The 13394-nt window shown below is 42.1% G+C and overlaps 1 protein-coding gene across 2 annotated transcripts in view; it reads left to right on the top strand.

Annotated features, from left to right (window-relative positions):
• The window catches only part of LOC142106812 (uncharacterized), a 75193-nt gene extending 70340 nt beyond the window's left edge, over nucleotides 1–4853 (top strand). For both annotated transcript variants that reach the window (XM_075189836.1, XM_075189837.1), the window contains exon 14: nucleotides 4249–4853. In XM_075189836.1, the coding sequence (XP_075045937.1) occupies nucleotides 4249–4299 (51 nt within the window). In that variant the 3' untranslated portion in view covers nucleotides 4300–4853. The remainder of the gene's footprint in view (nucleotides 1–4248) is intronic.
• Nucleotides 4854–13394: the final 8541 nt, after the last annotated feature.

Below are 13394 nucleotides of genomic sequence, written 5' to 3'. Positions count from 1 at the left end.
TGGACCCCAAAGGGCTGCCATGTTTTTCTTACAGGCCCTGGTCAAAACTGGGGAGTATTGAGTGCGGTAAACGGACCAATCACAAGCAAGAGATTGTATCTTGTGATTAAAATGGCTATGGGGTGACCAAACATTAAAAAAGTTAATTTGCTGAATCTGAGTCACTCCAGGGTGGGGGGGTCTGGCTAGGTGGAGGGGTCACCTTAGGGCTTTAAAGGAGTATTTCTCCAAATATTCAACTTCGTTCCTTCTTTCATACAAAGATTTAGTGTGGTCTTCCCAGAAAGGCACAAAACACCATCTGGTTCCTTTCCAGAACCACTCACAGCTAATATGTGGGATTTGATTAAGGACTTCGCCAGGAAGCATTTACAGAGCCACGTTGGCTTCACGCATCCGAGCCCAAGAAGATTAGGAGTCGGCAGTGATATTTCACTCTGTAGAGGGAACAGCTGGGCAGCCTTGAATTTCTGGAAGTGTGATAGAGCAATTGCTGCTTAGATGCTGCTTCAGCGTCTAAACTTTAACCATCTGTCTCCGGAATGGCTTTACCTATGGTAGACTGGTGTATAATATATAGTGTTTTAAGATAGATAGATATAGATATTTCACAATTAAGCTGGGTGCACACTACAGGGTTTTCAGCTGATTATCGGGCCAATTACACAAACGCCCAGATATCGCATTAGTGTGTACGCTCCAAGAATGAACGATCCAAAATGTGTGGTTTAATTTGATTTTTTTTTTAAACCAAACTAAAAATCTTGTTTAGCAATGGAACAATGTTGTTCCAATCCTGCAGTGTGTAAGCACTCCGGACCGGCAGTGTCCATAGATCTCTATGGAGTGTGCAGTCATGGTCTTTTCAGACGATGGTTATGACAGATGAAGAGCACAGATCTGAAGGTAAATCTTATTTAGGGTGTACACATGAATCGGCAAGCTGATCAGGACTATTTTTTTTCACAAGTCGTTTGCGATATAATTACTATTTTACATTGGGAGAAATTTAATTTTCTGTAGTGTGTACCCAGCATAAATCTGCCCATGTCTGAGCAGATTTAGGCTCCCAACTTGATGCTTTCCACCAAATTGTACTTATTCAAAATGGCTCAGACATTACACAGTAGTGTTGTGAAGTCTCATTTTTTACAATTCAAATGCAAAATAATGCCCCTATCATTTTTGAGCAAACTTTTTACATATTATAATATGTATTATTAAAAAATAAATGGTAGCAGTCAGTAAATATCTATATAATCAGTAAAAAAATATATATATATATTTTCAAGAGTCGTCAACTTTGACCACAGGATATTGAAAGATAGTGAAACTTTGTTATACTACATTAGTAGTGTGAATAATCATATAACCAGCTGTGGAACTTATACGTACAGAGCTTTCTGATCTTTAAGACTAATATCTTAACGGAGAAATATTTCTAAGCCATTTGGCATAGGTAATCTAAACTAAACTTTTTCAGTCTCTGGATTCTGTGAGAGGGGCAGCATTTCTGTGGGGCAGCACGGTGGCGTAGTGGTTAGCACTTCTGCCTTACAGCACTGGGGTCATGAGTTCAATTCCTGACCATGGCCTTATCTGTGAGGAGTTTGTATGTTTTCCCTGTGTTTGCGTGGGTTTCCTCCGGGTGCTCCGGTTTCCTCCCACACTCCAAGAACATTCTGGTAGATTTATTGGCTGCTAACAAGATTGACCCTAGTCTGTCTGTGTGTGTGTATATTAGGGAATTTAGACTGTAAGCTCCAATGGGGCAGGGACTGATGTAAGTGAATTCTCTGTACAGCGCTACGGAATTAGTGGCGCTATATAAATAAATGGTAATGATGATGATTTCTGAATGTGCAAATATAGCAGGACATGGATGCAAACAAGGAAAGTTAAAACAAGACCTATTCAAAAGAAGCCCTAACAAGAACTGTTGTCAGCATTGGGTATCTATCAGATCAGTTGAACAGCAGCCCAGAGTATTTCAGGAGAGATGTGGTGATTTGTAGCCTGTAACGTTGTTGAAACATGCAACTTTTTTTTTTTTTTCCTTTTTATAAATGTTACTGTAATAAGAAATCATTTTGTGAATGTCGCTGTCGGATCTAATTTACTTCCTTCATATTGGGCCTGGTGCGAGAGGCGGCTATTTTTGACTCCAGTAGAAGATGAGGCCTGTGTGTAATTACTCAGTTTTATAGGCACATAAAATGGCGCTTTACAGACGCCTGTCATTCCGTACAGCTATTTTCTCATTGTATGTCTAAATATACCTTTGTCACAATCTATCCACAGTGAGAGGGAATATAAAATGTATTTGTAGGGGGGAGGAGGAAGGGCGCTCTTCAAATCGTGCGACTTCTTTTGTTGGAGAGAGGAAAAATCGAGGCATTTATGTAGTGAGACGTGGAATTGCTAACATGCGGGGATTCTCGCTGTGTTTCCATCACAAGCGATTTCTGCTACACATGTAATTGTAACACAGCAATGTAACAAATGCCGGAATCCAAAAAGCCATTATGATTATATCTGTGTGCAATCCAACTGCTTTCCTATTACGAAGTCAGTCATTCACGGATTGTGACAAATTGTAGTTTCTTTGTTTGTTTACTAAGCCAAAGCTGACATTGATCAGGATTTTATTATTGCTAGAAGAGGTTAAAATGCTAAAGTCATAAAAGCGAACTTTAATGTTCTAGACATCCGTACATGCAGACCCTAAACTTAACACTTACTATATACACATCTTTATTTCTTTAATAAAATCTTGTTAGAATAAAGAACAGAAGACGGTCCCGGGTTTAAAACGCCCAAGATTCTGCTAGTTTAGGGGAGGGAGATGTTGATTAAAATGACTCCTGTATAACAGGAGTCTTGTTGATGTCAAGCAAGATCCAAATAACTACATGTCACACAGTTGTGACAGGATTTCTCGATGCTGGCTCTGGGGGCACGGTGGTTAGCATTGCAATGGCTTCGATTACATCCAGAGCACTTTCTGGGTGGAGTTTGCATATTCTTCCTGGGTTTCCTCGGATTGCTCCAGTCAATTTACAGACAATGTACAAAGAAATGAGGAAGCTCAAAGATTATATCTCCAGAACCTCATTGAAACCCCCTGTTTTAACAGACCCTCACCATAATTTGGCTCATCTCTACATCCACTGTACGGGCAGGAGCATGCTCGCTGCTTCTGAGGGAACCTCTGCTGTCATCAAACTGTAGTGTGCAGGCCTGGCCAAGCTGTGGCTCTCTGGGTGTTGCGAAACTACAATGCCCAGCATGCTCTGCTGGATAGCAGATGGCTATCTGCTGGCAAAGCAGGCTGGGGCTTGTAGTTTCACATCACCTGGGGAGCCACAGGTTGGTCCAGGCATGCTGTAGGACAGTGATTGCTAACCTGTGACACTCCCGTTGTTTGTGAAACTACAAGCCCCAGCATGCTTTGCCAGTAGATAACTAGCTGATAGCTGGCAGAGCATGCTGGGACTTGTAGTTTCACAACAACGGGAGTGTCACAGGTTAGCTATCACTGCTGTAGGACGTTGCCAGTTCTCAGCACATTTGTACTAATTTAGCATGAGAGTAAAGGATCTCAAGGCTACAGGACAACACTGGTGTCATAGGTTTCCCAGCACTGTGTCCTTTTTTTTCCACCCTACAGCTAACCTGAGTGATTATTTTTACATTATATATTGCTATATTCATATAACAGTTATGGCACCCAAAAGGACTTAGGTGCTGGACCTAAGGACTTTTGAGTCCTAATGGTGCCGGTTTTTGTATCTGAATATCTCAAGTACGGTATGCATGTTACTAACGGTACATTGTTATTAGCTGTTTACTCAGCCTAGACTATAAATGTTACACATGGGTCTACTTTTGCTACATTGCACACGACCGTTTCCACCAACTAAGTTCTTTAATTAAGGGACAACATTAATATTTAGATGCTGTTTATCTTTCTTGCTGTTTACACACTTATGTTATGAATCCCTAACGTCTCAAATATTCGGCCCATAAACGTGTAAGTACAGACGGGGTGAAGACAGGTTCAAGTGTCCCAGACTATCCATTTTCCAAATTTTATATTTCACTCCCTCGTCACTTAATCTCATCTCTTTTCATATTCTGCTATCCATCACATTTCTGCCTCATTCACTCTATGAAACATTTCTTCCTTTTCCCAAAATCTGATCTATGCCTTGTTTTTTGTTTTTTTTGTTTTGTTTTTTTCGGCAGGAAGAGCAGGCGGGAGAGGTGGACAATAATGATGATTTGGAAATCATGTAATCTGGATGTAGAGAAGAGATAGATATGACTGATTATATAAACCTACACTGGGACCCTAGTCTATGAAGGAGAGAGGACAACAAAGGACCATTGAATCTAATGAGCTGCATCTTGGGAGTGCTGCATATCTCTGTTTCTACAGGACATATGGCCGGGACCCTACACCCTAAATGGGTCTTTTAAATACTATTACTGGCTGGAAGGACTATAGCCGCACGTCTGTCAGATGAATCCGTCTGTGATGCACTAGCCATGAAACCAACTCTCTCTTGTGACTTAATGAAGAATATAAATATATTACTGGTGTGTAGGTCATTCAGACCTCTTCATCTATTACCAGGGGGTGTCTAGAACTGTGACTGAGGACTAGAACATGACACCACCTATAATACTCATCTGCTGGTAATACATAGAGGAGCGCGGTGTGGTCTTAATATGACAAAGCTTTTTTATATGATTGGGGTTTTTTTTTTTTAAACCATCAAGGTCTCATCACTAATGTGGGTGTATGGATTGCACATTAAATGCTTTATTCTGCATTAGTGAAAATATAACATGGGGTTTCCACTGATAAATAATGATGAGGATAGGTCATTTTGTTTTTCCTGTTTATTTCCAAATTGCACTATAAGCAGGTGAAGGGCTGAGTGTTTGCTCAGAGCAATATGGATGTTCTAGTTTACAGGACATTATGCAGACCGCACAGCATTTATCTGAGCCAAGGATACCTATTGCATATAGACAAAGGCTCTATCTCTCAGCTGTACTGCTTTAAGATGAAAGGACACATTGACATAAAGATGGCTGCAAATATCCATATGTTAAATCAGTTTGTGTGGTCATAGAATATAAATCCAAGCTAGCAAGGTAACAAGATGCTGGTTCCCATACTGCAGTCTGCAAAAAGGCATTTTACTCATAAGATAATGTTCTGCTCCTGTTCGTCTCACTAAATGAACAGGTTTTACATATGGACTTTGTTTCATGAAGAAGCGTGTTACACGTGTGCAAAGAAGGGAGTTGGATTTCAGTGGAGTCCTGATCAAGGTGTACATAACATGGAACATGGATGTGCAATTTTGGTGCATTTTTCTTGTCAGTTGATGTACTTCATGTAGTCAGCACGGCCTTTGAATGGAGCCCTGCTCAACTTTTAGTCTCATGTATAGTGTTGTATATTGAGGAAATCAGGATACAAACAAATTTCAGACAGTGATATGAAGCAGGAGGTAAATATGGCCCTGATCAAAGGAGCTTACAATCTAAAGTGTGAGGTACTCTTAATACAAAAAGTAGCTGAATAACCATGGTAGCTATTGGTGATACATTTTCATGGATACAGGCAGTTGGTGTGCTAGTTCCTGGCTCCGGGAGGATACAGGCCCCGCGCTAGTTCCTGGCTTCGGGAGGATACAGGCCCCGCGCTAGTTCCTGGGCCGGGGAGGATACAGGCCTCGCGCTAGCTCCTGGCTCTGGTGCAGCGGGAGGATACAGGCCCCCCACTAGTTCCTGGCTCCGGGAGGATACAGGCCCTGCTCTGGCTCTGGGCAGTGGGAGGATACAGGCCCCCCACTAGTTCCTGGGCCGGGGAGGATACAGGCCCTGCGCTAGCTCCTGGCTCTGGGCAGCGGGAGGATACAGGCCCCCCCCCCCCACTAGCTCCGGGATGATACAGGCCCCGCGCTAGTTCCTGACTCGGGGAGGATACAGGCCTCGCGCTGGCTCTGGTGCAGCGGGAGGATACAGGCCCCCCACTAGTTCCTGGCTCCGGGCAGCGGGAGGATACAGGCCCCGCTCTGGGCAGCGGGGAGATACAGGCCCCGCGCTGGCTCTGGGCAGTGGGGAGATACAGGCCCTGCGCTAGCTCCTGGCTCTGGGCAACGGGAGGATACAGGCCCCGCGCTGGCTCTGGGCAACGGGAGGATACAGGCTCCGCGCTGGCTCTGGCTCCAGGAATGTATGCATCCATACCATATAATCCCTGCATATACACAGATCGGGACATCCCTGAAAATACCAAGTGCATTAGACACTAAAACCCTAGTGTAACTCACCTTAAAAATTGTTTTAACAAGTTAGTTATGTCCAGTGGGGAAGAAAGGAGCAAAACATTATATTGTGAGTGAAGTGGGCTATCTTCATATTTGCTGTTACCATGCATGAACTGCCCACATATTACCAGTGTAAAACACATAGTGATGGAGGCAATTTGTGCCTCCTAATATTGACGATTAAATGAGAAACATCTGTAAACAGGCTTCTACCTCAGCTGCTTGGAAGATAAGTTACTACTTGAAAAAGTGGAGATCAGATTCTAGCTGTCGTTTTGCAGAATGTACTAAATAAATGACAGTTACAATCTGATTGGTTGCTATAGGCAACATCTCCACTTTTTCAAACCCGCAGTTTAGTAAATCTTGCCCTAAGAGTCGATGATGTCTCCTTAAGCAAAAGCCATCTCTTCTTTTATGATTCAAAGCACAGTGTTCCTTCATATTTCAGGAAATATATCGCATAAGAACCGACCCACCCTAAATAGGGTACTCTCGTACGTTTTTACAATAGTGGTGTTACATGCAGCTTCTGGGTAAAGCACTTGCAATGCCCTCGTACCTGGTAATGAAAGAGTGGCTCATGTTTCACTTCTGGCACCACTAACCGCAAGTCTCAATAGTCCTATTTAAGAATGCAATATAATAAAATTATAGCCTCCCTACTCATGAGCGGGGAGGGTCACTTTGTAAGACTATAAAACAACTCGTACAGCAAACAATCGCGGCTGTCGCTGAGCAGATGCATTTCCCCCTGAGGACTTGCCTTTTTATAGTACGGTGACATTTGGCAACGTACATGAAGCTCAGCAGCCTCTACTAGAAGCAGTAAAACCTTTCAAAATACCCTCTCGTAAATGCAGACATGGCTGATATCTCATCTATCCCTCAGTCTGAAGAGTGTCATAGATTTGTGTGAGACCTTGAAACTTCTTAAAGGTGAATTGAGTTCTAGAAATATGATGAAGTTCAAAACTATAGCCGTTGTACAGAATTACTATATATTTATCCAAAAATATATATAAAAAGGGTTATCACAGCCTATATTTTTTTTTAGCAATAAGTCTTATGTGAAGAGCCTCACCTTGTGAACAAAGGAATTACCTTGGTGTAGCCCAGTGTTTCCTCTAACAGTGCATGTTTTCCATATTTCCTTGCTGGAGCACAGGTGTAGTAATTACTAACTGACACATTGTAACAGATCCACAGGTGGTATAATTACAATGTGTCAGTCAGTAATGACTACACCTGTGCTCCAGCAAGGAGATCTGGAAAACATGCATTGTTAGCGGTCCCTGAGGACTGCGTTTGGGAAACACTGGTATAGCCTATACTTTTTAAACCAAAAAAAAAAAAAATGTACTTCCAGGTGCCTCTGCCTAGACAATACGGAGTCACATGCACCAATACTGGTAATATCGAATTAAGACACCTACGAACATTCTGCTCTCGTAAGCCCCAGTATCCAGGTAGCCACTGTTATAAACCTGCTACCGTCTGGATATTATTTTCCTAAATTTTAACAAAGAGCATGCGAGTTCTAGGATATTCAAGAATCAGCATTTCAAAAGATTTCAAGCGCTCCCTTCTGTTAAGAAGTAATGAATAAAATTTCAAAACCAAAGCGTAATCATTCCACAAACTGTCTATTACTCATGATTGGGGCAAGTAAACGGCTAAAAATTGTTAATTAGTGTCTTTGCAGCACATTGAAAGTGACCAGTCATGGAGGAAGGTTTATTCCGATAATAAAAAAAAATAGATTTTGTATATACTTTAATTATACACCGTTTTGATCAGGGCACCCTTTAAATTTGTACTTTGGTAGTACTACATTATTACATTACATTTACTACATTGTATTTTACCTTCATAGGTATACCCACAGATAGATCTAGGAGGAATATTATAGGCATACTTTGAGCATACTGTTTCAAAACTGGATGAAATATTTTGCCATCATAGACTTATTGGAGTCTTAGGGGTAGATTTATCAAACGTTCTAAAAAGGAAACTGGGCCATAGCAACCAATCAGATTTTAATTCATTTATCTAGTACATTCTTGAAAATGATAGGTAGAATCTGAATGGTTGCTATGGGCAACACATGTTTTGATAAATCTACCCCTTAGTGTTGTATCCAGTGGTATCTCATATTGTCACTTCTCTTACTTTGATTGAAAAACTATCAAATTCCATTTATTTCATTTTCCATACTGCTGCTTCTAAATTTACACTTTGACCCACAGTTTGTATCACACAAGCTACAATTGCTACAGAATGAATGCCTGCTAACAAACTAATCTCAGCATTTTCCAGGCCACAATAATCTTTGTAGAGTCCTAGTTCTTGTCCTAATTGCTGGATTTTCATTGGCTCCAAATGTCTGACATTTATACCGCTTTCATACTGCCGCCCCGGCAATATCCCGGGTTTTTCAAGCCGGGTTTTTGCCGGGGCTCGGAGCGTCCCAGCTAAGAAACACCATTCATACTGCACCTCGGACCCGGGAATTTCCCGGGTTGACCCCATTCCTACTGCACAAGTCTGTGCCCTGGCAATTTGTGGGAGTCCTCACCAGAGCAGTTTTCATTGGCTGAAAAATGGTGATGTCATTAAAAGGTGACTGTTTTTTTTTTCTTCCACGGGCTCCCACCGATGACTTCATCCTCCAGAGACAGGCAGACAGCCAATCAGCTTGTTTTCTGTGCAACCCGGGTTGAAAAAGCCGGGTTGCACCATTCATAGTGCAGGCAACCCGGGTCCAACCCGGGAATTACCCCTCGATAAATCCCGGGTTGAAGACCCGGATTTTTAGACCCGGGATTTTTGACTTGTACCATTCATACTGCACCAAGACCCGAGTCGTTTGAGCTCGGCCCGGCAAAAACCCGGGATTTTGGTGCAGTATGAATGGGGTATTACTAGCTTGTGTGATACTAGCTTCAGTCACTGCGCAAAAGTAGGTTTATGACATCACTAAACGATCTCCTGCACACTGTGCTCGGGTGTTCTCGATGACCCCCTTATAAATCATTCTGATGTATGTGTTTAAATCTGTACATGATACGTGTGGGAAACACCGATATGAAGGATGACATCTCAATTTTTACACAATAAATGCTACATTTGCCCCAGCCACCCAAGGGGTAAGATGTGTTTCTGTACCAGATAACACAGACACTTATCCCTGACAGTTTGATTTAAAGAATTATGAATTACCAAGACTTTATTTAGGTCAGCGTTTCCCAAACCTGGTTCTCAGGTACCTCCAACAGTGCATGTTTTCCATATCTCCTTGCTGGAGCACAGGTGTAGTCATTACTGACTGACACATTGTAACAGATCCACAGGTGGTCCTAATTATGTCACATGTGACCTGGAAAACCTGCACTGTTAAGGCTCCCTGAGGACTGGAATTTTGAAACACTGATTTAGGTGCAAGACGGTCCACTTGGTTTTAAGTGAAATGTTTGATAATTCAATGCTTTTTCCAGATTAAAGGGGCAGTACTACTAATATACAAAATCATAAAAGCACATAGATAAGACCTGTTTGTAACATTCACAAGTTCATAGACGTCATTCATTTTTGTAAAATATTATTGGTAATTTTAAAAGGACATTCCATAAATTAAAGCAATATAAATATTTTGACATATACACTTTCCAAATCATTCTAATAAAAGTCCAAAATAATATACTTATACACTAATCACTTTCTGCATCCTCATAGAGCAGGGTTTCCCACACCCAGTCCTCGGGGCTTCATAACAGTGCAGGTTTTCTGGATCACATGTGACATAATTAGGACCACCTGTGGATCTGTTACAATTTGTCAGTCAGTAATAAATACACCTGTACTCCAGCAAGGAGATATGGAAAACCTGCACTGTTGGGGAGCCCTGAGGACTGGGTTTGGGAAACCCTGTATACAGCATTGTTCATTTCCATTGCTGCTGGTTAGATGTTAGATGTCGGCGTTATATAAATTGCTTTTTGTAAAATTGGAACATTTTTTTGGACCTAAGGCTTGGCCATATTACCAACCAGCTCCAGGCCTACAAAATCTGCAGTTTAGATTTTCAACCTTTTGCCAATGTTTGAGTTTACTAATTTGTTGAAAAGAAAGGGAAGCACACATTATGTTTACCAAGTCTGAGATGCAAGTTATCCGTTTACTAAAGCTGCAATAAAATGGATTGCTACTGTATTGCAGCTAAAGATCAATAATGCTTCTTACTAACATGCAAAGTCAGCTCATTAGGAGCGGACATTACACACTACGTAAAGCAGCCTAGAGATGGGGACTAATTTGCGATTTCCAAACATAAGCTTTCAACAGCTTATTTATTTCAATGCGGTTTCCAGCGGCTAGAAACCCCATGGAATGGGAAACGCTCCACTAGTAAATAAATATAAAAATAAATAGATTGTTTAAAAAAGGGATCTCCTAAAATCCATTGCCAGCAACTATGGAGATCGAGGTTGGTTCCTACTAAAACAGGGACAATGACGGTGGGGTCCCTCTGTTAAAATGTCAGACTGCCCCAGTTACACTACAGTAGTGAAACCACAGCATAGTCCAGCGGCAGAATGAGAGTAGAATCAATCAATTGGTACGCCACTCAGCCAATCACAAGCTGTTTTCCCATGCTAACTGCAATGTGATTGGCTAGGAACTCCCTGCCTTGATTACACATTGAATTTATTGATGTGGGGGGTTTCCACATGTAGCTCACAAATCCATAAAGATGAATGGGCTACAGAAATGAATGGGACAAATACAGCACAACTCTGGTTACACTGCTTGTGTCAACGCCTAGTGGGTACACACACAATACACTCCAATAGAGACCAATGGACTCATCAAGTGTGGCGACATGGTCTGAATGCTCTGAAATGGAACAATAAACAGCCAAATAAAAGCTCTCTGCAAATGCCCTTTAATGGAAAAAGCACACAGATGCAAGTATGAAAGCAAAACTGTATGAAGACATAGAATGCGTTTTATTTTTAATGCGTTTGCATGCATTGCACTTGCGTCAAAAGTCAGAAGCCAAGTGTGACAGCCGGTGGATTACCACCCTTAAGGATGTGAAATCCGATAAATCTAGGAACTTGTAACCACCCAGTTTGGGAGCATCAGGAATCTGAATTCTGGGTAAATAAGCCCTGCGAGTACAAATCTCCCATCTCCCAGTGTTAGGAGATGGGGCAGTGCAAACTAGATAGAAAGTAATGGCTAACAGAATTGGATCTAAGAGGGGGCAGGCAAAGGCTATGTTCATGCCAACAACCACCCAGGGGTAATTTAACGCTCCCAGTACTAGGCTAGGGCTTGATATAAATAGTTGTTCTCCCACCTGGCACCAGGTTGTAATAATAACCCAACAGAGGTGGTTCTCTATATTTCCCAAGGACAATAAGTGTGTTATTCTATTCTGCCTCCACCACACAAAACACTTCAAAATTGGGACCAGATAGACCTATCAGCCATAATTATCTATTTAATTATCTATAGCATGGCATTTTAGTAATTGTGGTAGTTTTGGGTTTGTTTTGGGCAACCACCGCTCATTGCTGAACACTACCACCCATCATTGTTAAACTCAGCTGGATTTAAACTCGCTGTTTGTCAGTGAGTGACTGACTATAGTAGTTTTTAATCACTTTAGTTAGACATCACAAAATGATTGCCAGCTTCACAGGTCCCCTGGAGGGGAGCACGGTGACAGTAGAGACACTGAATGAGAGACATTATGTCATTCAGTGGTTTAGGTGCCCCTAAAACTTGGCACCCTAGGGTAACCTAGTGGTGGCGCCGGCCCAGGGTATGTAGTCAAACCCGTAAATGTTACTAACGCTTAGAGGTGGGTCACACAATGAACCCTACTAAGACAGAGGACTTATAATGGGACAGACTGTGGCTGGGTTTCTCAACAGTTCTCCAGTACCCCCAACAGGTCATAGATTGAGGATTTACAGTTACAGGAGCAGGTGACACATCCACCCCAGTGCCTCTGCTTGTACAATTCTCCAGGTGGCAATGCCTGGAAAAATTGTAATCACAGCAGCCTGCATGTCAGGGAAGGCTGACGGGACAAGTATGTGACTCATACAATCAGCCTCTATGCAGACACGCATAGCTTCAAGAATATTGCATTTTTACTAGTTGTGGGTGCTGTTAAAATGTTATGATAGCAGTCGTTACCTTGTAAACAAGAAGAGTGCGGCACTGGTCTAGCCAGTAGACCATATGCACAATAAAACTTGTATATGTAACTTCTGGTGTAAGTCTTAACATACATCTGCATGGATTAAACCTTCCAAACATGACCTGTTCTGGTAGTTGAGGACTGCAGGAGAATGAAGAGTAGCTTAGTGAGACAACTACTGTTCTTTGAATAAGTTGCTTGTGCATACATGTAGCCTTCCAGAACACCTTTCCTTTTAGTGATAGCTGAGCCACAAGCAGTTCCCGTGGAAACTGCTCTTAATACATCAAGGTGATGAATGGCAGTAATTAATATTCGCAGTAGCTAGCTGCGGTACTCTCCTGAGAGAGGGTGTGTGTCAGTTCATTGGGGAGAATCAAACCGCTGTCCCCTTATTATTGAAGCAGGGGCAGCTTTTTAACAGTTTCCTGTCCATATACCCTAATCATGCATAATAGTGCATATTGGCAGGTCTGTTAATACTAAGGCCCTAGGGGACATCAGTGATGTCATTGTGTTGAGTGCCACCACATGGCACTGTCCATTACAGTTGCCGAAGGGCGTCGTGCCCTTAGCTGTGGGTCACGTGACACAATGGAATGTACTGGGACAGCAAACTTATTGTAAGGTAGACTCCGGGCCATCCTAACAACATTATAGGCCCCCGGGCAAAGGAGTGCACCGGGGCCCCTATCTATAATATATATCACTTTTTTTTCTTTTTTTTTATATGTGCTCGCTCGGTGACCCTTGAAGTACAGCAACTAAAAAATCAAATCCCCCCTTCACTTACCTTTCATTCGCCTTGTTCTCCGATTGCACCCCCT

The sequence above is a fragment of the Mixophyes fleayi genome, chromosome 11 (genome assembly GCF_038048845.1).
Source record: "Mixophyes fleayi isolate aMixFle1 chromosome 11, aMixFle1.hap1, whole genome shotgun sequence".
Lineage (NCBI taxonomy): Eukaryota > Metazoa > Chordata > Amphibia > Anura > Limnodynastidae > Mixophyes > Mixophyes fleayi.
This window is presented reverse-complemented; position numbering and strand designations above follow the sequence as displayed.